Below are 23,086 nucleotides of genomic sequence, written 5' to 3'. Positions count from 1 at the left end.
GTGGGAAATTTCAAGATGTCTCTTAGTTCAACATAAATTTTTATTCAAGCGAATACCAACTTTTTTTCGTTGATGTGTCCACAATAAACATTACGTTGACCTTTGCTAGTGATAAATTGATGTGACTATTGAACTTCATTTTCTAAATGTGGGAGAACACCAATTCTTCTTGAGAAATACATGAGTTGGTTCAAACCCACAAAGGCATCGATGACCACTATTATAAATGTGTTTCCTAGTGTGGAGACAACAACATAAGCATCATAGTTTGTCTACACTTTCAACTCAACTCTTCTTGTATCAATGTTTAGTTAGTCCATGTAAAGGATTACTACCATGGGTTCTCTAGTTTTGATTGTACATTTTGATTCTATATGCTAGCTGCATATCTCCCATCACAAGCATTAAATCTTTCTACTATATCTTTGATTGCTTGATTACATTTACAATTTGGCTGTGATACTATGTTGAGTAACATGGATCATGTCTACAAATGTACTAATATTGCCATTGTTATTGATATGTTCCAAATGCATATTTGGATCTCATATAAATATGAGAGGAGACATGTCACTATGGTATAATCATCACTTAATAATATTATATTAACATAAATAATAATATGTATAACAATATATATATTTTATACTATAATATATATATACAGATGTATTATATACAATAATATATATTATTTAACATTGTTAAGTATATATAGGAAATGATGATTTACCAATTACAATAATGTATATCAGATCGAATCAATCCGACAGAAGCTACAACTTTAACATGAAAATGGTGAGGTTGTATGAAATAAACCAAGATTATTATGTAAAAGTTGATCACAATAAGAAGGAATTGACCTTGGAGAAACTTTTGCACATGTTGCTAGATTAGAAGCAATGAGAATGCTTTTGGCATATGCAGCTAACAAGAACTTTAAAGTTTATCAGATGGATGTCAAAACAACTTTACTAAATGGAACTTGAAGAAGAGGTATACATTAAACAACCTAATGGTTTTCCTTTGACAAATGAAAATGATATAGTTTTCAAATTGAAGAAGGCATTATATGGAGTGAAACAAGCCCCTAGAACTTGGTATGCAAGATTTTACAAACACTTGAAAAACTTGGGATTTTATGAGGGCACAACCCAAGAAAAAATAAACGCAACAGGAAAAGGGGAATATTCTTATCAGAAGTGATATGCTATTACATTTAGTACTACACAAATAAACTTAACAACATGCCCTATGGGCTTACAATATTATCAAATTCTAGAGAAAACCCTTCTCACAGTACCTTCTCCCAAAATCCACCAAAATTGTGTTTACAATGTCAAAAATGACCTTAAGTAACCCGAATTAGGTTTAGGGTTAGGAATACATTCTAGAATATGTCATTTGGCATCCACCGCCAAAATAGAAGGTTCTAGAAAACACGTAAGAAATCAGTGCAAAGTTAAAAGAATCCAAAAATGGTAGTCCAACTTCCGGGAAGCATAACTTTTGATCTGGGACTCCAATTGACGAACTATTTACATTTCTGGAAAGCTCTCCAAGCGCTCTATAGCCCTATGGACCAGCTTTGCTCATCCTCCATTTTTTGGGCCCGTACAAGGTCATTTAGTGCCTCAAATCCAACTTTGAAGTGCTCTTAGGGGTCTCTAGGCAACTTAAAACTGCAATAACTTTCAAACCATAAAACCTTTTGACCTGATTCTTTTTTTTGAGTGCTTTAAATTATAAGCATAATCATCCCTCCAACTTACACCCTCTAACTCATCATAATTATGACTTGATTACAAAATAACCTATTTTCTACATTGGCACATCCCAAGGTGCTTAAAAACACTAACCTAGAAACCCAATAGTGGAACTATGAGAGTTGGAATCTCTATTTGACTCAAATGGGTATCAAAAAATAAAAACACATTAAATAGAAACTAACACAACATATTTTTGACGATACAGGTTTTCCCTTACACCATTGGATGCTCCTACATCAAACACCTAAGGTAGTTTGAAAAGTGACCTTGTCACTTTATAGCTGGTAGAGGTAAACCCAAATGGGAAACCTCCACTACAGATATCCAAGTTTAATCTTCCACTAGTCATCCTTTCCACTTTACTAGGTATTCTTCATACTACTTATTTCTGGTACTCCAGCCCACATGACTATCCGGAATTTCTTTAATCTCTTCCTTCTCAGATGTAGGAATTGGACATGGCTCTAGCATCAACTCCTCCTCCACACCATCATCATGATATTCGTTTAAGTCTGCAATATTGAAAACAACAGAAATGTGAATCCCATCTGTCAACTACACCTCATATGCATTTTTTGAATCATGTTTCTTCAAAATTTTGTAGGGACCAAATTTCTTTGTCTTTAGCTTGTTGTAGGTACCCACTGGGAATCATTCCTTCCTCAAGTATACCATAACCAGATCCCCAACTTGGAACTCCTTAGGCCTCCTCTTTTGATCCGCTCTACCCTTATAATATAGATTCATCTTGGTAATATGCGCATGTACCTCCTCATGTAGGTTCTTGACATGTTCAACAAAGTCTTCTGCATCAGCACTTGTCCTCTCCCCTTGCTCCATCTTCCTCAGCTCTGGTGCAGTCCTTGGACTACTCCCATACACAATTTGGAATGGTGATCTACTAGTACTCCTATTCACAGAATTGTTGTAAGTAAATTCTGCTTTTGGTAGAATCAAGTCCCATCCCTTGGGCTTATCTCCTACTAAACACCTCAGCAAATTGCCCAGACTTCTATTCACTACTTCTCTTTGTCCATCAGTCTACGAATGATGTGCAAAACTGAACTTCAATTTTGTCTTCAACTTCTTCCACAAAGTCCTCCAGAAATACCCAACAAATTTAGTATCTCTGTCAGAAATAATACTTTTTGGGAGACCATGTAGCCTCACCACTTCTGTGAAAAACAAATCTGCAATATGCACTGCATCATGAGTCTTGTGGTAGGGAATGAAATGTGTCATCTTGGAGAACCTATCAACCACCACAAATACTGAGTCATTACCCCTTTGTGTCCTTGGCAATCCAAGAACAAAATCCATACTTATGGCTTCCCAAAGCTTCGATGGAACATGTAATGGCTGATAAAGTCCAGTATTTTTGACTAAATCCTTTGGTTGTTTGACATACTCGACAACTTTGCACAAACTTCTTCACATCTTGTGACAATTGAAGCCAAAAATAATGTTCACTAATAATGGCAATGGTCTTATCTTGACCAAAGTGTCCTGCTATCCCTCCACTGTGTTTCTCCTTGATCAAGTTCTCCTTCATGGAACTCCTTGGAATACAAAATTCACTACCCTTGAACAACATACCATCCTGAGTCAAGTAATCTAGCCACCTGGTCCTATCCAAAGTAATAAGTTCTTTACAATCCTTCCAAGCCTCTGCAAAGTCAAGGTCCTTAGGGTACAGATTCTTGAGTTCACCAAACCCAACCACTTCAATCTACATTTCTGTGAACAACAATTGTCTCCTACTTAATACATCTACAACCCTATTAGACCTCCCACTTCTATGTTTCAATACAAATGTATAGCTTTGCATGAACTCTACCCATTTCAAATGTCTTTGATTCAATTTACCTTGGCTATTTAGATACTGGAATGGCTGATGATCAATATACAAGACAAATTCATTTGGCAACAAATAATGCCTCCATTTCTTTAAGGCTTTAACTATTGCATAAAACTCCTAATCATAAACATAATACTTCTTCTTTGCATCATTCAATTTTTCACTGAAATAGGTAATAGGCTTACCTTCTTGGCTCAACACAGCGCCAATAACACTGCCACTAGCATTGCAATCCACTTGGAACACTTTGTTGAAATCAAGAAGTGCCAACACAAGTTTCTCTATCACCTTCTTCTTCAGCAATTCAAAATTCCTTGCAGCTCATGTAGTCCACTTGAACTCTTTTCTATCCCCCCTCATTGTTTTAGTTAGGGATGCACCTATAATACTGAAATTCCTAATGAACTTCTCGTAAAAACTAGCCAAGCCATGGAATGACCTCACCTCAGTGGCAGACCTTGGAGTAGGCCATTCCAAGATGACCTTCACCTTCTCTGGGTCCATTTTGAGACCTTTAGCTGATACAACAAACCCCAAATAGACTAACTCCCTTTTGACAAAGCTACACTTCTTTAAATTAATCAACAATTTCTCTTCCCTCAACCTTTCAAGAACACTATGAATGTCCAATAAATGTTCATCCAAAGACTTACCGAAAGTCAAAATATCATCTAGATAGACAATAACAAAGTTTCCCAAAATATTCTTTAGTACCTCATTCATAAGTCGCATGAAGGTGCTTGGAACATTGGTCAGTCCAAAGGGCATGACTAACCACTCATATAGACCGTCCTTGGTCTTGAATGTAGTCTTCCACTCATCTCCCTCTCGTATCCATATCTAGTGATAGCCACTCTTGAGCTCTATCTTTGTGAAGTACTGAGCTCCACTCAAGGAATCCATAAGATCATCCATCCTTGGCAAAAGAAACTGATACTTCACGATTATTTTATTTATAGCCTAAGAGTCTATACACATTCTCCACTCTCCATCCTTCTTTGGTGCCAGCACTACAGGTACTACACATGGACTTAGGCTCTCTCAAGTTAAACCTTTCCTCAATAGCTCCTAAACTTGTCTGTTTAGCTCCTCAGTCATCCTATGAGCAACCTTGTTAGGAAAACTAGCTCCAGGGACTAAATCTATTTGATGACTGATTTGCCTTATTGGCAGCAACCCTTTTGGAACATTATCAAAGATGGCATCTCCATACTCACTTAATAGACCCAAAACTTCAAGTGGAACTTCACTACTGCCTTCCTTATCCTTTCTAGGAATTAAAGTGTAACATATATGATGATGTTTCATGCCATCCAAAAATTTTCTTCCATCAACAAGACATACCCTAACACTACTGCATACCTTTTCATCCTCCTTTATCAAGGGCTTTAATTTGTGGTGAATTCCATCCTTTGTTAGAGAGTATGTATTTGCATGACCATCATGTATAGCATGCCTATCAAACTGCTACGACCTTCCCAATAATAAATGGCAGACATCCATTGGGATGATGTCACAGAGAGCCTCATCATGGTAACTCCCAATCTTGAACTTTACCAAACATTGCTCACTAACTAGGACCTTATGATCATCCTACAGCCAAGAAATCTAATAGGGATGGGCGTGTTTCTCCCTCTTGAGCTTTAGCTTTGAGACCATCTCCTCTGACACCAAGTTGTCAGTGTTCCCGCTATCAACAATCACATCACAACATTTACCGTCACACTTGCATCTAGTACGAAACAAACTCCTTTGTCTAGGTTTAGTCTCATCGCTCAGCAAGACCCTTTCATTTACCAGAACCTCTCCCCTTTTTGCATCATTTAAATGCAATGATTGTGCATCATCATCCACATGAGCAACCCTTGCTTTACCATCAGCTCTCCTATCTATCCTTCCTTGGTGTTGAGGGCATTCGTAGGCATGATGACCTTCTTCATTGGAATGAAAAAAGGTGCCACAAAAGCCTCCTCCTCCTGAACCTTGTCCATGTCCTCTACCTCTTCCTCTCTGATCTCCAAAGTTTTGATCACGAGAGTGGTTGAAACCATCATGCCTTTGGTTTTGGCTAGTACCCACATCTTCATTTTTCTTCTAGTTCTCATTTCGGCCTCCAAATGACCTGCCACTACCCCTTCCTCCTTGACTGCGCCCTCTTTTCCTTCCATAAAACTTTTTGTTTAACTTCTCCTCAACTTGCAAGGCATACTAGTATGCCTCTTCAATGCTAATCATTCTAACTAGACTTAACTCCTCCTGAATGCTAGGTTTTAACCCGTTAAGATAATGGGCAACTTTCTTCTTGTTTTCTTTTACATGCCCCACCCTAGTAAGGACTTGGTAAAACTCCTCTATGTATTCTTGGACAGATTTTCTCGCTTTCTTTAACCCTTGCATCTTCTTGAACAAATCAAACTTGTAATCAATAGGAATGAATTGCTTCTTTAGTTTGTCCACCATGCAATCCCATCTTGTTATTTTCTCCTTTCCTCTTCTATTTCTTTCCAACTGAATCTCTTGCCACCATATTTTGGCATGGCCTTTCATTTTGGCCTTCGCAAACTTAACCCTATCAAGGTCCCCGATATCCTCATACTCATAATATTCCTCTAGCTCATTGATCTATTCGATTAACTCATTCAGCTTTAGATTTCCCAAAAACATGTTGACATCAATTTTAGGTCTTTTTCCCAACTTGGCAATGGCCCTGAAAAGCCTCTCTTCCACCTGGTTTAGGACTTCTCCATCTCCTTCCCCTTCCTACACAATATTCCCTTTTTCTTCATTTTCCTCCTCACTTACATCGCCTACGACAAGATTCATCCCTCTACGGATCTCCTCTTACAATGCTTGAACTTGTCTCTGGAAGGCTCTAACCTCAAGAGGAATAACTCTGGCCCTCCCACCATGCTCCTTTCATGGAGGCATCTTCTCGCTATATCAAAACCCACAACTACACAGTCGTGGTGTAAACTGCCTCGTAGTTGGTGCTTTGTCTACACACTCAAAAAAACCTTCTCTGATAACACTTGATGAGGGCACAACCCAACACAAAATGAACACAATAGGAAAAGGGGAGTATTATTATCAGAAGTGATATGCTATTACATTCAGTAACGCAAAAATAAACTTAATGACATGCCCTATGGGCTTCCAATAATATCAAATTTTGGAGAAAACCCTTCTCACAACACCTTCTCCCAAACTTCACCAAAACTGCATTTACAATGTCAAAAATGACCTTAAGTAACTCAAATTAGGTTTAGGGTTAGGAATACATTCTAGAATATGCCATTTGACATCCACTATCAAAATAGAAGGTTCTAGAAAATATGTCAGAAGTCAGTGAAAAATTAGAAGAATCCAGAAATGGTAGTCCAACTTCCAGGAGGCATAACTTTTAATCCAGGACTCTAATTGATGAACCATTTACATTTTCAGAAAGCTCTCCAAGTGCTCTATAGCCCTATGAACCAGCTTTTCTTGTTTCCCATTTATTGGGCCTATATGAGGCTGTTTAGTGCCTCAAATCTGACTTTGAAGCGCTCTCAAGGGTCTCCAAGCAACTTGAAACTGCAATAACTTTCAAACTGAAAAACCTTTTGACCTAATTCTTTTTCTAGAGTGCTTTAAATTACAAGTATAATCATCCCTCCAACTTACACCCTCTAACTCATCATAATTATGACTCAATTACAAAATAACCTATTTTCTACATTGGCACATATCCTAAGGTACTCAAAAACACTAACCCAGAAAACTAATAATGGAAGTATGAGAGTTGGAATCTCTATTTGAGTCAAATACAAAAATGAAAACACATTAAACAAAAACTAACACTAAGCATATTTTGGGCGATACATAAATGCCCTTACACCACTGGATGCTCCTGCATCAGGATTGATAAAAAGGTGATGTTGATAGCAACCTATATCTAAGAAACTAATAATAAAGGATTATTGATTGTTGTAGTATTTGTGGATAACATTATTTTCGGAGGTAAAGATGCAGCAAGTAAGGTATTCTCAGATGAAATTAACAAAGAATTTGTGATTAGTATAAACGTTGAGATGAAGTATTTATTAGGATGTTTAGAATAACTAGGAGAGGGGATGTGAATCAATTACTCAAGGTCCATAAGTACCAATTGAAATATCAAACAATTAGACATTATCTATTCTTCCTATCTTGCTATAACTCAGACTCTACTGTAACACTCAATAACAAAACCAACTAGTAGTTCACTGTCCTAAGATAACAGACTTTGTTGAATGTAAACATGTAAATACAAAACACCATACAACATTCAACACAAGTTTGACACTAGGATTTAACATGGAAACCCAATTTGGGAAAAACCACTAGCAACATGTCACCACTTTTTCACTCTTCTGAAGTGAGCTCTGCTAGAAGCCAACTCCGTTAAAGGTTACAATACACATTGTTAAATGTGACATGTTTAGAGGATTTAATCACCCTATTAGGAGTGGCCTTGTCAAAGGACTTTGATCATTCCATTTAAAATGTCACCTTGCTAAATGATTTACATAGACTGCTAAGTCTTGAATGACTATTAGCTCAACCTTTGATTAAAAGGATTTCAATACAAACTGATTACAATTATTAGAAAGAAAACATGATCCACCAGCCATATTGGCACTAGCCATTGCAAAGTCAATTCTAGCAAAACTATAGTTGCTCCAATAGAGACGGAACAAACCAATTGTGAGCTAATCCTATGCTGTATTGGATCAACCGGGGCGCCCCGACACCCCTTTAGAACCCCTTTGGCACCCCGTCGGGTAGGGGGCCCGCCTAGTGACCGATTGATAGAGTTTTCATGGAGGGATGACCCTAGTGCCCACTATAGATGCGAAATGGTCCCCCCTGCTAACAGCAGATAGAAAGGAATCAAGCATGCCCCTTTAGAATAGTAGGGATCGAATTTATGAAAGCGGAAAGACAACCCGGATAGTGCATCGGCCCGGGAAAGGGTTTGATATGTATGATTACAACTCACTTTGCATATTCAAATCTCTATTCAGTTCATGTGTTGATTCTCTGATAAGATTTCCTGGTCACCTCTATGTTTGCTTGGCAACCCTTCAAGCAAGCACTCTTCTATTCACAACAAACTTAATCCTTCTTCTTAGATTCTCTTATCAACCTCATCATCTTTGTTCCCTCTTACTGGAAACACACACATATTCTTTTTTCGGTTCTCATCTTCGCATATCTCGTTCATAGTTATCCTAAATTTCCTCTCTGTACCTCTTTAAATACGTAATTTTGGTCTTTTTTCATTTTCACAATCATCGTAGATCTTAGGGTTTGTGATTCGATTCATAAAGTTCACTGTATCTATACATCTTTTCTAGAAACTTCTCCTTGAATTCTTTCATTAGGCATCTTATCTAATCCTCTCCTGGAATTATATGATCAAGCTCATCAATCTTATCTTCAACATGCTTTCCTTATCCCAAGAAATCAACCGAGCCCGCTGGAAATCATGATTCCTCATACACATTAGAAATACTGTAACTTGGCCATTACCAAGTTCTGATAGTTAGTCATCACTGAATTGCTTGGTCATTGTACAACTTCTAGCTCGGCATCAACTTGTTATCTTGGTTGATATTGATGCTTGGTCAACACTGAATTTTCTTGGCACTTAGTGTGGCTTGGTTAACACTAGCATCACTCTAGATCATCTTTAAAGTTTCTTAATCTTTTATTCTGTTGCTCGGTCAAGCTTTACATAAGTGATATATCTTGAATTATACTATAAAGACCTGGACATCAACATGATTTGAACAACCACTTTGTCTTATCAAAGTCTAACTAATCAAATGTTAATTGTAGCTTCCTTTCCATAACTCAACCTTTCCTCTAGGTGCTTTTGTTATGAGAAACTTCTCAAATACTCTTCATCTATCAAATAGATATGACATTTAGATCAGATAGCTACATGTCTCATTTGTAGACTTGACATCAATAACAACACAACAATTGTTCCAATTGTAATTTCCAACAGTATTTCTTGGGATTGCAGATTGTACAAAACAATGATAATATTTTCATATCGCAAGATCAGTATCTTAAGTTGAAGAGATTTGATTTGGAAAGTTGTAAGCCTATTAGAACACCTATGGTAACTAGACATAAATTATCTAGCAAGGATGAATCTCCTAATGTTGAACCAGAAAAGTACAGATCTATGATTGGTGGATTGCAATATTTGACACATAGTAGACCTGATATAGCTAATGCAGTTGGAATTATGGAAAGATTTCAAAAATATCCTAAAGAGGCACATTATGCCACAATAAAAAGAATTTTCAAATATCTAAAGGGTACACCTAATTATGGAATATAGTAGGATAGATATTGCATCAGTCCAACGATAACAGAGTACTATTTATTTATCTTGATTGGATGTTTGATGCTTCCTTTGTAGGGGAGTATCTGTGTTTGAGTTCAGTCATTAACAACTCTTGATAGATATGTCTTTAGACACTTGAGCTTATTCAAAATTTTATGTGAGAATCGATATGATGATACATTTGTCATTAATGTCAATGGGGGAGAGAATAACACATGAAAAAAATTCTTGTTGATTGATGAAAAAGATTGGATTGATGAAAAGAATTTGAGAATATGATATATATGTGGGAGATTAACACCTTCCTTATGCATGATGGTTTCAATAGAGTTGACATTCATCAACATCATGAATGGAGGAGCAGTTACAACAAAGAGATATTTGGTATTCATGGAATTTAGATATTTTTTATCTATGTTGTGATCAATGGTAAAGGAGGATATTGTTAGCATGAATGTTGATGGTATTCCTATGGGGGGGGGTATCCTAGCAGTTTTGGAGACATGATTAAGTGGTTGTGTATTGCATTGATGACAGAGTATGTCATTGATGTCAACATACAGGTCGTTATGTGAAGACCGGTAGAGTAGCAAACAGATTTTGGCTTCGCATATTTTGAGGATTGAAGATTATCTTATGCACATGTGGAATTATGTTCTAGAGTATGTCTTGATGCTACAGTAAAGAGTGCATATGGATATATGAAGACAATACAGAGTTATGATGGATTTAGTGAGGGAAGCTTTCTGACATCATTTATAGAAAGAGGGTAATGTTGTTTGGATTGTATCTCCTAACAGAGATGGACTCCAATTGATTGATCTTAGAAAAAGGTTGAAGACATGTTAAAGATGCTATGGTTATTCACGCACATTAAAATCATCAGTGAGAGTGGAGTTATGAAAAATGTGAGCTGAAAAATTACTTGTAACTATGAAAAGTTGTAATGTAACATGTAATGTAATATCTTAAGTTGGTCCTATATTATTATTATAAATTGGGAAACCCTCAAGGCCAACTTATTAACTTATTCTAGGACTTCGTATAAAGGATAGATCATTTCCTTAGATTGAAAGTGTGATATGCGCTCATATATATGTTATTTATTGCAAGAAATTACATGCCAGTATATTTTTGTTTAGAGAAGTGTTTGGTGTAGTTGAGGCACCTTGAGCTTACAAGGAACTCCATTTAGCAAAGAATTTGTTGTTGGACAAGTGTTAATGTACACTTGTACTATTTAGTTAGGATAGTACTGAAGTTGTTTGGATAGTGGGTTCATTTGTCTTCTTATCAAATACTAACAGGGATTCAAACTCTCCTAATAGGGTCTTATATGTACTAATTGTATTTCATTGATTCCTAGCAAAGTGTATCTTTTCACAAGGAATATTTCTATTAGTACATCTTCTTGTGGGTACCATCCCCACCAGGGTAAAGAATAGTAGAGGATATTCTCCTTGTTATCGCAGTATATGATTAGTTGAGTGACCCTTTCATTTGATTCGAAGCATATTGTCATGTATGAGAAAAGGAATAATACCTTGTCATGCATATTTTACCTAAGCATTATCAACAAAATACTATTAATAAAGCACCTTTTGGTAGTGAACTAGATTCACCGAATTCACATAGACTAGAGTTTTATGATGTTCATTTTTTATATGCCTATGGTTGAAGTATCGACTACTATTCTTAGAATGCAATAAAAGATGGACCATGCAAACATCTCTGAGCTACTGACAAGGTGATTTAGTAAATACAATAGAGAAAAGTATTTTTTGTTGAGCGAATTCTTCTGTGCTTCAACTATGCCAAGTATTTAAGTCATCCACAATCACTGTTCAAACGAGAGGACAAAGAAAATTAGACAAAGTAGTACCCAATATAAATATGGGGAGACAAATTGTGATTGCTAAATAATTAAGGGTTGGATGTGATGCCCCATGCAATTTTGAGATTGCTATTAATTAAGTAGCAGATGTATTAATAGAAAAGTGGAATGGTCATAAGGAAATAGAGGCTTCGAGGAGTGAACAATAGGATGTTGTCACTATAGAGGATGTTTCTGATTCATCACCATAGAATTAAAATATATTAACTAAGGAAGACTTGAAAATGTTGAATCAAATACCTCAGACACCTCTCTCCCATGTACCAATCTAGTTTTGTTGCAAATACAAGATTATCCACAAATTGATAGTGCAATAAGTGATACTACACAAGTTACATCTTTCAAAGTTGTTCCAAAAATAAGTGTCAAACAATAGGGCTAAGGCATCATTGTACTATTAATGTCTACATATGCTATTAGTGGGAAAATAGAAGAGAAAGGTGTAGTAGATCAAGATGCCACAAAGGAAGAAAATAAGGTAAAAACATTCAAGCCAGTAGAGACTAAGAAGTCTAAGGAGCAAGATTCTATTGAATCTCTTATTTAGTTGTCGAGTATTGTTCATACTAATACATTAATTGTTACAACTATTCAACTAGTTACATTAACTCAACAGGAGCACACTGAACATGAAACACTAAGACCGAGTATAAAGGGGAAACAATTACAAATATCACTACCTAGTGACAACACCCCTCAGTCATAGATAATGGTACAAAAGGTTGACACACCCGAGACTCCAATAAGATTAGAGGAGGTCATTACTTTACCTAAGTATGATCTTGACAATATGACATTGGAGCAAATGCAAGATCTACAAGCTTTGTTGAGTAGAAAGACAAAGAAAGGATAACTAGGGAGCGAGTTCAAGAAAAAATAGGAATTCCATGATATAAAAGACATTTTTGTAGATGCTTTTGATATTCAGGATGTAAATGGGAAAAAGCTAATTTTGGAACAATTAGTGTATATAGTTGAGAAAGTGAATAATGAAGATATCAAGAGCAATGATAAGATGATGATATTATATGAGAAAAAGTTCAAGCACAAAGTTTTGTAGAAAGTCTCAACAGAACTTGCAATCAAGCAGTTTGAGCTTTCTAACCTTGCAACTAGCTTGGAAGCAATTTTGACAATAATTCATATATTGTATATAAAAATTTGTGATGTTGATTTGTTCACTATGGAGAATCAACGCTCCATTGATCAACTACAAGAAAATTTCAAGGCTTGTGCTAATTCATTGAGCAATAACGCAAGTTCAAGCTCTCATTCATACAATAAATTGACATTTGGTAAAGGGAGATTAGTCAAGCTAGTGGATAAAGAAAACAACATTAGATACAAAATAATTTCAATATAAATGATATGGCTACCTCACCTAGAGGTAATCAAGAAGGAACTATTAGTTGCACAAAATTTGGTTAAGAGAGCCCCTCATCTCTCAACATCAAATAGTTTAGTTGATCTAGCTAGTCAGCTAGAAATCCAGATTTAGGTCTTGGAATCAGCCAGATCTAGATGGAATCAAGGATTAGAGGTGATTTTATCAAATCACAAAACATTTTTGAACAAGTATCATTTCACCCTTGCAAACCCCAAGCCATAGTGTGTCAAAAATAGGGGGAAGTCATTCATGACATCATTCACACGGGAAATCAGATCAAAATGATTAGGATCACAAACAAGATCACAAAAAAGGAAAATTAAATGAGTTAGCATAAGAGATCACAAGATCACAAATATGTACATATATTGTGTATATCAGAGTTAAGTTTTGTTTTAAAGACAGAATCATAGTCTAAGGGGGAGTGGCATTTTTGATATTTTGGAAATTTATTGAATTGCTGAGTCATGACATAGTGATTTTGCCACTAATGTCAAAGGGGGAGATTGTTGATTTCTAAGCATTATTTCCTATTAGTTTCCAATACTTAGTCATTTTCTAGGCAACTTTGTTCGGTCATCACTATGACCAAGCCATCCTAAGAAGGCCAAGCTACATGGACTTGTTTATAGTTCACTACATGCTGAATAAGTCAAAGGTTACCGAGCACCCTAGTAGAGACTGAGTCACAATACATGTCGAGTGAAATATATAGTGATCGAGTGATGTAAAGATAATTTATGTCGAATGAGTCAGTACATGCCAATCCTATAGAAGACAAGGGACAACATGAATGTTAATTGTGACCAAGCAACAGAACATTCAATTGTCGAGTAAACCAGTTTTGGCATATATGTTTTTAATAGTACAAACACTTTTTAAAATCATTTTAGCCGACTTCTACATGGTATTTTTGGATTGTAGAGATAGTTAATGAACTAATTATGTGTTTTGTTAGAGGACATCAATCCCTAGGAAGGTAGATTAACCAATCAAAGCTAGAGTTCTTGAGTGTGTGAACAGATCACCGAATGTGAGGCAGTTTGAACCAAGACCATGGTTTGGGCTGAGCGTATAGATAGATTGCCAGTTGTGAGGCAATTTCCACTAGGGTTTCAACAAAAGCACGAAAATGCCTCCACTAACAGAGTGTGGCAGAAGAGTTGTAGGTGTTACACCTAAGGGTTTAATCCAAGTATTAGAAGAACAAATGAGTAAAGGAATAAATCTTCCAATAAGAGATGAAAGTGAGGATGAGGATGAAGTAGAAGAAAATGCCAAAGAAGAGACAATTCTAAACCCAAAGGAAGAGAGGATTTTTAGGGCCATCTCCAAGATTTGAAAAAGACCTAAGTTTGAGGTTCCCACATTTTTGGAAAATATTAACCTAGAAGAGTTGATCGATTGGATCAATTAACTGGAGGAGTACTTTGAGTATGAAGATATTGAGGATCCTGATAGGGTCAAGTTTGCAAAAGGCAAATTGAAGGGACATGCGAAGATCTGGTGGTAGGAGGTTTAGTTGTAGTGAAATAGAAAGGGAAAGGACAAGATTACTAGATGGGAATGAATGATAGCTAAACTGAAGCGAAAATTCGTTCCCATGGATTATGAACTTGATCTTTTGAAGAAAATGCAAGGGTTGAAGCAAGTGGGAAAATCTGTTCAAGAATATACTGAAGAGTTCTACCGAGTTGTCATTAGAACCAACCATGCTGAAGTTGATAAGGAGAAAGTGGTCCATTATCTTAATTGGTTAAGGCCAAGTATCCAAGACGAGTTGAGTCTAGTTTGAATGAACAGTATTGAGGAGGCATACCCATTTGCCCTAAGAGTTGAAGAGAAATTGCGCAAGAAGTTTAACAACAAGAATAGCGGAAGAGGTTACGGTAGAAGATCTGGTGAACAATCTTATGGTGGCTGTAATGATGATCAGAAGAACAAGGATGAGGCTAGAAGCAGTAGTTAGAACTAGAGAAGAAACAATTCTAATCATTTCCATGATCAGAACAATAGTGATTAGAGAGGAAGATGTAGAGTACAAGGATCTAGACGATGAGGCTTCTATGGGAAATATTTTCACTGTGGGGAAGGGCATAGAGCATTTGAATGTTCCCACTGATAAGGAAGAATAGATCGAAGAACAGAAGGCCAAGCCAGAGTTGCACATGCCAGAGTTGCACATGTTGATGAAGATGTGAGATCCTCACATTCTGAAGATGTTGAAAGAGGAGAAATCCTAGTTAATAGAAGTGTCCTGTTGAATGGTGAGAATGAACTCGATCAAAGGAGGAGCTTGTTTTACACAAGGTGCACATGTGAAGATAAGTCTTGTGATGTGATCATTGATGGTGGGAGTACTGACAATCTAGTGTCAAAAATGATGGTCACAAATATGAAGCTGAAGAGACAAAAATACTCGCGTCCATACCGTATTGCTTGGGTGCAAGATGACCACAAAGTCATGGTCAATGAGCAGTGCTCAATGAAGTTCAAGATTGGAAGCTACCATGATGAGGTACTGTGTGATATCATATCTATGGACATATGTCATATATTGTTGGGTAGTTCATGGCAGTTTGATAGGCATGTTGTACACAATGGACAAGCAAATACCTACACTCTGACTAAGGATGTAGTGAAGCATAAGTTGAAGCCATTGAAGGAAAAAGAAGAAAACATATGTAGTGCTGCTAGAATATGTTTTGTTGATGGAAAAGAGTTTATCAAAGGTATGAAGCATGGGCATATGTGTTTTGCTATAATTTCTAAAGATAGTAAAGAAGAAGTAGAGGAGGTACCTGTGGAAGTTGCAAATATGTTGGGAGAGTTTTCTGATATTGTGTCAAATAATGTACCTGATGGATTGCCCCCAATGAGGAAGATTACTCACCAAATGGATTTGGTTCTAGAAGCCAGTTTGCCAAACAAGGCAGCACATAGAATGACACTAGTAGAAAGTGAAGAGTTGAACACACAAGTTCATGAGTTGTTGTAGAAGGGGCTGATCGAGAAAGTTTTATTCTATGTATTGTACCAGCCGTATTAGCACCAAAGAAGAATAGAGAATGGAGGATGTGCAAAGATTCTTGTGTTATCAACAAGATCACAATCAAGTATAGATTTCCATTGCCAAGGATGGATGATATTATGGACTATTTGAGTGGGGTTGAGTATCTCACAAAGATAGATCTGAAGAGTGGGTACCATTAGATTCGTATCTGAGAAGGTGATGAGTGGAAGACTACTTTCAAGACCAAAGAAGGACTGCATGAGTGGTTAGTCATTCCTTTTGGGGTAACCAATGCACCGATCACTTTCATGTGGTTCAGGAATGAGGTACTGAAGGAGTTTTTGGGTGAGTTTGTTATTGTTTACCTATATGATATTATGATCTTTAGTGAAACATTGGAGGAGCATTCAATTCATATTCATAAGGTGTTTGATAAGTTGAGGGAAGAAACATTGTCGATAAACCTGAAGAAGTGCAGTGTAGTCTGAGAAAAAGCTCTAAAAATGGATTCAAAGAGTGTGAAGGCTATCCTTGAATGACCTACTCCAAAGAGTGTGATAGAGGTAAGATCTTTTCATGGATAGACTAGTTTTTACAAAAAGTTCATAAGAGGTTTTTGCAGTATTTGTGGACTCCTCATTGAAACAATGAGAGGGGATAGGAAAAACTTTAAGTGGACTGAAGGAGAAGATAAGATTTTTAATTTGTTGAAATGCAAAGTTATTGAGCAGCTTGTTTTAGCACTTCCTGATTTTAAGAAGGTGTTTCAAGTAGACTATGATGCTAGTGGTACTGCAATAAGAGCTATTTTGAGTCAAGAAGGTAGACCTGTTGCTTATTTTAGTGAGAAGTTGAATAATGCAAAAAAAAATATTCTATTTATGATCAAGAAATTTATGCTATAGTTCAAGCATTGAAGAAGTGGAGACACTATCTTCTCCCTAAACAGTTTGTTTTGTATACTGATCATCGAGCTTTGCAATTTTTGAATAGTCAAGAAAAATTAAACCAAAGGTATTTGAAGTGGGTTGAGTTTTTGCAGAGTTATACATTTGCTTTGAAACACAGGAGTGGGAAGTATAACAAAGTTGTAGATGCTCTTAATAGAAGACAACTTTTGTTGACAGAAATGGAGATAGAGGTGGTTGAACTTGTTACTTTATATCTAGATCATCCTAATTTCATTGAAGCATGGAAGGCTTGTACAAAACTTGTTACATTTGACAGGACAAAGTGGTTGGATTTCATGTTCCATGATAGTATGTTGTTCAAAGGAAGTCAGCTGTGCATTCCTAGAAGTTCAATGAGAGAAAATTTCATCAAGGAGAAGCATAGTGGAGGATTGGCTGGACATTTTGGCAGAGATAAAACCATTGCTTTGGTTGCTGAGAATTATTAATGGCCACAATTGCAGCAAGATGTGAAGAAGTTTGTACAAAGTTGCAGAGTATGTCCGGTGGCGAAAGGAGTGAAGTAGAATACAAGATTGTATCAACCATTACCCATACCAAAGAAGCAGTGGGAGGATGTCAGCATGGATTTTGTTCTTGGATTACCGAGGAAACAACTTAGGCATGATTCTATTTTTGTTGTGTTGACAGGTTTTCAAAGATGGCACATTTTATTCCTTGCAAGAAGACCAATGATGCTATTCATGTGGTAGAGTTGTTTTTCAGAGAAGTGGTAAGACTACATGGTTTGCCAAAGAGTATAGTTTTAGATTGACATACCAAATTTGTTGGGTATTTCTAGCATGCATTGTGGAAGAAGTTGAAGATAGATTTGAAGTTTAGTTCATCACATCATCCACAGATTGATGGATAGAAAAAAGTTGTGAATTGTAGTTTGGGGAACTTGCTGAGATGTTTGGTTGGAGACAAGCCAAAAGGATGGGATATGATTTTTCTATAGGCAGAATTCGCATATAATAATTCTGTCAACAGGAGTACTGGTAGAACACCATTTGAAATTGTATATGGGAGTAGTCCCAGAAATGCTTCAAAAATTGTGGTAGTTGGATAAAGGAGAGATATGTAGTGTTGAAGTAGAAGAATTTGTTGAACATTTGAGGAACATCCATGAGGAGGTGAGGAAGCACATCATAAAGATGAATGCATAGTATAAGGCTAAGGTAGTTGTGAAAAGGAGGTATAAGAAATTTCAGATTGGAGATGAAGTCATGGAAATGCTTATAAAGTGGAGTTGCCTACTGAATTGAATATTTCACTAATATTTAACATTTCATATTCGAGAGAGTATTATGAAGGAGGTGATGGAGATGAAGTTACAAAAGCACAGTGGAGTATTCCAATAGCTAGTTGGGCTACAAAGGAGATTGAGGAGATACTGGACAGTCATGTTGGTAAAAGTACAAGGAACAAAACTTATGAGGAACACCTGGTCAAATGGAAAGGGAGGCCAGTAGAGGATTCATCATGGCTAGCAAGGGAGGAGGTTAATTGTCGTTGTTTTCCTTTGAGAACCTAAGACATGATGAAGTCACTTCTCAAATTACTGTGGGTGTCAATGCAAGAGCATCCTGGGTGTAAGAGCAATCTTGCATCACACAAAAATATTTTATTTTCAGTCTTTCTATTTAATAAGGACTAGTAGATAGGGTGGTTACTATTTATGAGAACTTGCTATTTTTAGTGAGTTTTTCATACAAGCTCAGAATATTCTCATTTACTACATGAAGGTTCATTTTGGAATTATAAGCCTACCATAAAAATCTCATTTCTCCATCTTAAGTATCATAGAAATTATTGCAGATTTTTGGTAGAAACATTTGTAGAAAAATCTTCAAGCTCACCATTGTAGGCCTTAGAGTGCCCATATGAAGTTTGAAAACTCGATGGAAGGGCACTTGCGCCATTCCGCGTCTATAGATTGGCATCTAGTGTTTCCGAAAAGTGGTTATAGTAGCCAATCATAGCAACAATTTGAGAATTATGGCCTTCTGAAGTTGGGCTATTGAAGTTTCTAAAATAATTTGTCAAAAATGTATTTAGCCGACTCTATATATATTGTTAGGGTCTGTCAATCTTAGGTATTAAGTTTGAGCATCTAGAACCTTTCTCGGATGGCATAAAATTGCCTATATAAGAAAGGTCTAAACATTGTCTAGAACAACTCTGGGTGGTAGTTCGCAACTTAGTCTTGTAGATTACTGTAATGAAGGCACCCATGTGGTTTAGCATATTGTACTTGTGAGTTTTGTAATTCTGCATTTGCACAGCAAATAAGAAGTCCATTTTTTTTCTCACACATTTGATGTTGTTTCTTTATATTTTTCTGGTATTAAGGGAAGCACCCGTCATCATATATATATATATATATATACGGAGAATGTACATTTACTATGATGTGGTTGAATTATTACTCTTTTTCTTCTTGTTTGACATTTCAAATAACAAATTATATGTACTAGGGGATTAGGTGCATACTTATAGCTCCCTAACCTTTCCAATACTATTGCATGTACTAGACCTCATGCACAGTGCACACATTGACTCCTTTCCCCTAGTACTAAGAGTTGATAGATACTCTAGTAAAGATCCATGTAATATATTATGGCTGTTAGATATTATTGTCTATTAATGCATAATATTTAATGACAACAATATTTGAAACCCTTAATCTTGTGGTTAAATATTTATAATGAAGGGATGCATTTATTTATATTTTAAAAATTATGATATATCCATTCAAATTATTTAATGAGCTTTATTTCAGATATTAATATTTATTATAGGCCCAGGAGAGTATATAATATTTTAATTTTATAGATTATTCATCTTATAATTAACTCAATTTCATTATCTTTATTATGGTTTTATAAAATATAAAATCTTTATTTTAAAATTATTATAATAATTTTAATTTTCATTAATATAAACATGAATCTTAATATATATTATTTTGAATCGTTTATTTTGTGAAGCATGAAGATGATTTTGAAGAAGTATTTCGAAAGCGTGAGTGACATATCAAATAATAAACAATTAGATATTGAGGTACGTTTTCGTCGTCAATTTTTTTTTACTAATTATGAAATCATTTTCTTCAATAGAGAAAGGTCACTTTATTCCTTTTTATTTATTAAACCACTTAAATAAAATATGATTAACCTTTTAATAGAAAATTTTACAGAATTTTCATTCATTGAGTAGATATCAATTTGTTCTTTGAATATTAAGTAGCTTTGTTTCTATGCTTAAAACAATCTGCTATATATGATCATGAAATTAATCAAAGATAGTCTATTGGGGAACTAAAACTTTAGGTAGATATATTTTTTAAGAGAAGGTATTATGAAGTGATGCCCATTTGGAATACTATTTGTAATATTTAATATAAGAAAGGAGATTAAATTAACTATAAATTGGACTCCAAATACTTTGAGGTTCATTTATTTATTAAGAAAAATGTCCTTGAGAAAAATAAAAGAAGTCATCAAAATGAGCTTAAAGTCTAAGGGATTTCTAAGTTATATTGTTTGTAATGGATTTAATCTATTTAGCCTTATAGTAAATATATCCATATTGATAATTCTTAATAGATCTTTTCTTGTCATGATTAATGGACATTTTTTCTTTCTTTCCTTTGAGTCAATGGCTTTCTAATACTATCTATTAGAAACATTTTAGAAACATTTCAATCATTTCCTTTTAATAAGGTGGGTTTGTTCATGAGTGTCAAATACTATATATCCTTCTTGAATTTGTATGATGTATTTCATAATCATTCAAATATTTAGCTATCATATATACAAGCATAAATGATATTTTTCAAAAAATATGAATGAAATAAGATTATGCTTAGAAAATATGTTTGAGGCCCTATTTTTAGTCACTTCTTGGAAATTTGAGAATCATTCTCCTAGCCCCTCTTTGTGAAATTATATTGTCATATCAACAAGTTTGTGCAAGATCATTGATATGTCAAAAAGTGGTAGCGTTGAAAAGAAATCATGATTGATAGAGTTGTTGAATAACAACTATAACGTTTTAGTGGTGTAATATTTTTGAAGTCTAAAATATTTATTACATTCTATGTTTTGCCTACAATAAGTAAAAAATCAAAGAAATCATTTTGATGATTTTTAGGCTATGTAAAGGAGGTCAGGTATGAGAGTTTTTATATTCTAGTAAAGTTGTAGCAGAAAATTTGTACTTAAATCATTTACTTAGGAAAAAAAACAAAAATCCAATGTATCACATCCATACACGAGTCTACAAATTATATCTAGAATATTGTAAAAAATATTATCATTTTATTGTGATTAAGGTGGTTGGATATACACCCACTTCTTATCTTTTTAGTCCTAACTAATTGAAAAATAGCTACAACTTTGAAATAATGTAACATTTTAAAAAATCCAGATCATGCCTCACAATTTATGATTTTTATTATTAATGTAAAAACAAGTATTGAAACCCTTTAAAACTTTTAGAGGAAAAATATGTTCAAAGAAGTCCCCAAGATAAAATATTTCCTATCAATACAAAGAAGCATCCTAAGCCAACGGAATAGTTCCAAGGACAAAAAATATCAAGACCAAAAGAAGCTGTCAGAAAAGAATAAATAGATACAAAGACCAATCTACTCGATGAGAATAAACATAGTGTCCCTCTACCTGGACAAAATAAAGAAAAACTAGGATATTCCTTTAGCTCCCTTCTTCTAGAAATATAAACTCATATTAACCATGGAAGTAGGATCAACAAGGCAACCATGAGAAGGATACTTAGAAACCCTAGTAACAATATAAAGAGGACAATCACAAGCATAAAAAATATATAAGTCATCAAATGAAATCTTAAGGTCTTTAACATGCTTATGATTAGATTTAGGTTTAGGTTGATCATGAGATTTATATTGAACCTTAGGTTTAGGTGGAGGTTGAGGTACACATTCTATATTGTTAACACCACGGTCATTCTCTTTCCACAGTTTATTATAAGCAATGTTCATATGGGGGGAAGAAGAAAAAGGTTGAGAAATCATATTAGTCATTTGTTGAGGTAGAGGATTGGTGTAGAGTTGAAGGTTTTGATTAGGAGGCACCATAGATCTATTTTCATTATCATGACTATCAACAGATAAAGCATTAGAATCAATCGGGACTTGAATGTTATGTTTTAGAGTATAACATGCCTTAGTATCATTGTTAGGCTAACAATGATATTAACAAAAGGTTTTAGGATCAAAGTGCATACTTGATGTGGTAGAAGGAAGAAGTGGTCAAATAAGAGAGTGTAATAATATTAGCACTAACCAACTTTACCAAAATTGAATGCAAACACAAAAAGAGAAGTAAACTTAGAATTCATCCAAAAATATAGGAAGAAAAAGCAACTATTTTGAATGCAATAGCTACTTGTTCATCTACTTTATTCATTGATTTATTGATCTTGACATAGTTATTAGGCTTGTGAAATTTATTGTGACTATGTTCGACATCATTCTTATCAACTGGTATAGGAGCCATTAGAGAGGTTCTCTCAAAAGACTCACTTGTAATTGATCATGGCGAAGCATTGCCCAAAGTCGTGGAAAAAAAAGTAAAATCAGTAAGAAATATCTAATCTCTAATATATTTTTGTAGATTAGTAATAAACATACACTGAATATAAGTATCAAGCACATGATAAGAAATACGAGCATGGAAATGCTTAAATCTACCAATGAAAGTAGTCACTTTTTCCTCAGGAACTTGTTTGCAATTCATCAAGTTTTCCAAAGACACTTTAGGAACAATGTTATTTTGAAATTATTGAA

The 23,086-nt window shown here is 35.2% G+C and overlaps 1 protein-coding gene across 1 annotated transcript in view; it reads left to right on the top strand.

The window, feature by feature from the left end:
* The window catches only part of LOC149533992 (MADS-box transcription factor 23-like), a 227,032-nt gene that overhangs the window by 15,862 nt on the left and 188,084 nt on the right, over nt 1-23,086 (top strand). The window contains exon 3 of the mRNA XM_089804891.1: nt 20,247-20,319. Coding sequence (XP_089661017.1) covers nt 20,247-20,319 — 73 coding nt within the window. The remainder of the gene's footprint in view (nt 1-20,246; nt 20,320-23,086) is intronic.

This window comes from Cupressus sempervirens, chromosome 10 (assembly GCF_028749045.1).
Source record: "Cupressus sempervirens isolate cs-2001-9-10 chromosome 10, ASM2874904v1, whole genome shotgun sequence".
In the NCBI taxonomy this organism is placed as follows: domain Eukaryota; kingdom Viridiplantae; phylum Streptophyta; class Pinopsida; order Cupressales; family Cupressaceae; genus Cupressus; species Cupressus sempervirens.
The sequence above is the reverse complement of the archived record's forward strand: the minus strand, read 5'-3'. Positions and strand labels throughout refer to the sequence as shown.